The sequence below is a fragment of the Priapulus caudatus genome, unplaced genomic scaffold (assembly GCF_000485595.1).
Source record: "Priapulus caudatus unplaced genomic scaffold, Priapulus_caudatus-5.0.1 Scaffold2778, whole genome shotgun sequence".
Lineage (NCBI taxonomy): Eukaryota > Metazoa > Priapulida > Priapulimorpha > Priapulimorphida > Priapulidae > Priapulus > Priapulus caudatus.
Genome location: NW_014579839.1, coordinates 24,136 through 28,887, shown reverse-complemented (window position 1 = coordinate 28,887; position 4,752 = coordinate 24,136). Strand labels below are relative to the sequence as shown.

At 41.8% G+C, this 4,752-nt stretch overlaps 1 protein-coding gene across 1 annotated transcript in view; it reads left to right on the top strand.

Annotated features, from left to right (window-relative positions):
• LOC106819046 (low-density lipoprotein receptor-related protein 1-like) overlaps nucleotides 1–4,752 on the top strand; it is a gene marked incomplete at its 3' end in the record, with an annotated part of 34,907 nt that overhangs the window by 7,471 nt on the left and 22,684 nt on the right. The window contains 4 exon segments of the mRNA XM_014823706.1: nucleotides 2,389–2,549; nucleotides 3,129–3,219; nucleotides 3,804–3,966; nucleotides 4,390–4,612. Coding sequence (XP_014679192.1) covers nucleotides 2,389–2,549; nucleotides 3,129–3,219; nucleotides 3,804–3,966; nucleotides 4,390–4,612 — 638 coding nt within the window.

The following is a 4,752-nucleotide window of genomic DNA, read 5'->3' as shown; positions in this document are numbered from 1 at the left end:
CCTCTCTCTCTCGCTCTCGCTCCCCCTCTCTCTCTCTCTCGCTCCCCCTCTCTCTCTCGCTCTCGCTCCCCCTCTCTCCATGTTCTTGCTATCGTTGTTACGGCCGTGAAAATGTGCGTATATTTATAGATGCGGATGACTGACATGCGTAGCAATGCAGTAGTTCGTTGTGGTAGTTATATAGTTGTAGTTGTAGTTGTAGTTGTAGTTGTAGTTGTAGTTGTAGTTCGTTGTTGTAGTTATATAGTTGTAGTTGTAGTTGTAGTTGTAGTTGTAGTTGTAGTTCAATCTATAGCTGTAGCTGTATTTGTAACTAGACTTTAAGCTGTAATTATACTTGTAGTTGTAGTTGGAGGTAGAGTTTAAACGGTATTTATGGCTGTAGTTGTAGTTGCAATTGTAATTCAAGCTGTAGTTGTAGTTTTTTTTAGTGTAGTTGTAATTGAGTTAAAGTTGTACTTGTAGTTGTAGATTTACTTATCGTTTAACTTGTATTTTCACTTAGTTAAAGTTTATATAGCAGTATAACCGTCATGTATATAGAGTGAGTTGGGCGTAAACGAGGCAGTCGTGTGGGTAGCAGAGCATAAAACCATCGGCGGGCACGTTCCCTACTCCATGCTGCATGCAGTCACAGTGATTTGCGGCAGCGGCGGTCAATGGGCCGAAAAGGCCGGAGTTTTGAAGGAGTTACAATGGTTAATCTATGGCCGTATAAACTGGTTAATGGTGGTTATAGCCCGTGCCAATATAGAGGGGTTTATAGTAGTTAATCTGTGACTGTATAAAAGAGTTTATAGTGATTAGTATGTTCCAGAGCAAGGATCCCCCACTAATTAAGCGTTGTCAGGTTCGAGACAATTAAGACATCATCCTTCGAAGTTATATTTCACCCACCGATTGAAAATGTTATATATATATATATATATATAGCCACTTCACGCCACATTATATGAAATGTGTTAATTTTACTGGCGCTTTTTCTTGAGCGGTTCGTTTACATGAAAAAACGTATATACATTACTTAGCCGTTTCTTAGACCAAAGAATTTACTATGGGTTACACGTAGACCGAAGAACGTACTACGGTGGTATAGATACGGAATTTGCTAGTACCTTGCTGTGAACTTAAGTTGACTGTGGCAGCAGCGGATTTAGTTTTTTTTTTATAACGATTGTCTGGTAGCAGCATTATTGAGCTATTATGAATAGATGCTATGATTTGAATATAGTGGTAGTGTGAATGGAATAGTTACGTGCACTAAAAGTCTGTATGTGCACAATATCAAGATAATAATATTAACCCCTTATTTTTATAACGTCATAATGATTCACCCGAATTGTATACGTGCCTGCTCTGTCTGACGGCAAGCGTTTATTACTGTCCTAACAAAACCGGAGCAAGAGCAGTACGTATTAAGTGAAAGTATGAGTGGAGCGGTTACATACACTAACAATATGCATATATGTGCATAATAGAGCGTGTATATTACACGTGTATTATATCAAGAGCTGATAAATACCTCTTGATTATATGTAGTACTTAGGTATATGTATATATCGCATATATACAGATTTGAAGGTTTACAATAACCTTATTGAAACAATGCTTTTTACAGAAGCAAAAAAACAACCACAGCAAATATTTGATGAACATTTGATCAACAATATATGAGCAATTTGACACGTTGTAATAAAATACAGTTTATAAATTTTGCATACGTGCTTGCACTGTGTGATATCTGGCCGTAATTGCTGTCGTCATAGAACCGGAAGTATGAATTATGAGTGAATGAAGTATGAATGCAGTATTATCGATTTATTTGAAAACTGATCGTTTTTAATTTCTGTGTGAACAGAACTGAACCAGGAGCAGTTTGAGTCGAAGTATGAATAAACGAATGAACGAAGTTTGAATGCAGTATTTTCGATTTATTTGAGAAATGATCGTTTTTAATTTCCGTCTGAACAGAACTGGAGCAGGAGCAGTATTGAGTCGAATTATGAATGAATGAACGAAGTTTGAATGCAGTATTTTCAATTGGTTTGTTTGTCATTAAAAATGGTTGTTTTTAATTACTGTCCCCACAGAGCCTGAGCAGGAGCAGACTACATTGATCTATACACAAGCGTCAACCTAGTCGTATATTTATAACCCCCCCCCCCATTCACCCAATTTACATTATCATTGAATCTTTCACATGCTACAATCAGCTACATGCATTATTTTTGCTAATTTATGACTGTGTAACTGTTATTGACTGCGTTGTATCATGATGTCAAGCGTTTCTTAATACTGTCCTAACCGAATGAACGAAGTATGAATGCAGTATTTTCAATTTATTTGTTTGTTATTAAATGGTTGTTTTTAATTACTGTCGCCTAACAGAGCCTGAGCAGGAGCAGGCTACACTGCTCTACACGAGCGTCAACCTAGTCGAGCAGGTGCTGCTGAACGGCACAGAGACGAAGTCAAGCTTTAAGAAGCAGGTTCCTCACAACAAGGTCGCCTTCATGGACTTCAACCACCGCAACCGCACTGTCTGCTGGGTGAGCGACAGATTTTTAGTTTTTTTTTTTTTGGTTGATTTTTGCAGCCGATTGTTCTGTTGATTGTTGTTTTGTCGTGTATTTGTTGTTGTTATTTTGTTTGCTATGCATTTTATTGTTATTATTTATTATTTGTCGTTATTTTTTATTGCGATTTAATTTATTTTTATCGATTATTATTAATTTATTATGCATTTAATTAATTAATCTATTCATTTCTGATTTTATTTTATATATGCCGTGAGCATTTATTTAATAGCCATTGATATGGGTATGTGGAATTGCAGTGGTAAACCATTTTAGTGACACTAATATTTAGATATACAGTGGAACCCTGATTTTATGCGCCCTGATTTAACGCGAATTCGGATATAACGCGATGAGTCGTTGGACCCCCTTTTTTTCTCTTATATAGCCACGTATATATAACCCCGATTTAGTGCGATCCCCGCTTTTTTTGCGATGACATTTTATGGACCCCAACCATCGCGTTATATAACGGGGGCTACACTGTATTAGCGATATTTCAGCTAAAACTATTTTAATTATTCGAGGCGATGTCGTTGTGTTTGTTGTCAGGTTGAAGATGCGTTTAAGGGAATATTTACGTGTGCTCCTCTAGAGGATCAAGCAAACACGTGGAACATGAACACAGCCTTCTCACTAAACGGTAAGAAAGAAGGAAGCCAGGAAAGGACCACGTCGTCACTTTCTATAAATATTCCTAGTTCTACGTTTACTTCTGCCTTTACGTCTATTTCTACTTCTGCTTGTATTTCTGCTTTTACTTCTACATCTTTTTCCAGTCCTACTTGACGTGTCTACTTCTCATTCTACTTATACTTGGATTTTTTACTTTTGTTTCTGCATCTTTTTTGCTTCTGCTTCTATTTCTACTATGCACTTTTACTTCTACGTCTATCCTCTACTTTCACTTCTACTTCTGCTTCTGCTCCTATGTGTTCTTCTATATACTTCCACTAAATACTCATACTTGCTATAAATCTCATTCGATTGAGCTCTGTTGTGTGTTCGCATATGTCGGTGTGCGTTCGCATTTGTCTGTGTGCGTTCGCATATGTCTGTGCGTGCGTACGTTCGCATATGTCGGTGTGCGTTCGCATATGTCTGTGTGCGTGCGTACGTTCGCATATGTGCGCGTGTGTGTGTGTGCGTGCATGTGCGTGTGCGTGCGTACGTGCGTGCGTGCGTGTGATCTTCCCCGAGAGTCATGACTCATCCTCCATCCTGCAGGTGTTGAGCAGATGGCGCTGGACTGGATCTCCGGTAACTGGTACTTCGTCGACGAGGACCGCGACATGATATTCGTCTGCAACGGCACGCTCAGCGTCTGCTTCATCGTCGTGGAGACGCAGCTGCAGGAGCCGCGCGGCATCGCCCTCGACCCGACGCAGGGGTGAGTCATCGCTGTGCGAGAGTGTCCCCCCCCTCCCGCGTGTACCGAGACAGGACTGGGGGGGGGGGGAGGAGGAGGGGGCTCTGAGATGATACTGGGAGGAGAGGGCAGCAGGAGGAGGATGCCTCCCATCTAGAGGCGGGAAGTGGAGAGGATGACGGCTGGGAATGGGAGGAGGGGGAGGTGGAGGAACCTTTTGTTGGATATATTGTAGATGCTTTAGGCTGTCGTGAATCTCGGTAAGTAGGTCCAAATAGGTGAACTCCATAATTGGAGTGTGAGAATAATTAATAACATGATTATTGTTGTTATTATTATCATCATCATAATCATCACCATTATTATTGCTATTATCATCATCATCATTATTATTATTATTATTATTATTATTATAACTAAAGGTAACGATTATTAATTTCACAGGTACATGTTCTACACCGACTGGGAGCCGAAGACTCCGAAGCTGGAGCGCGCCGAACTCGACGGCAGCAACCGGCGCAACCTGGTGTCGACGAACATCGTCAGCCCGCACGCGGTTACGCTGGACTACGGCAGCCGTCACGTGTACTGGGTCGACCAGCACCTCAGCCGGCTGGAGCGCGTGCGCTACGATGGCACGCACAGGAGCACCGTGCTCTCGGGCGAGGTGAGGGGGCGCCGCGCGTCGCACGCACGCACGTGCGCTTGTTTACAGAGGTCGGGCGAGGTGAGGGGGCGCCACGCGCCGCAATCACGCACGTGCGCTTGTTTACAGAGGGCGGGCGAGGTGAGGGGGCGCCGCGCATC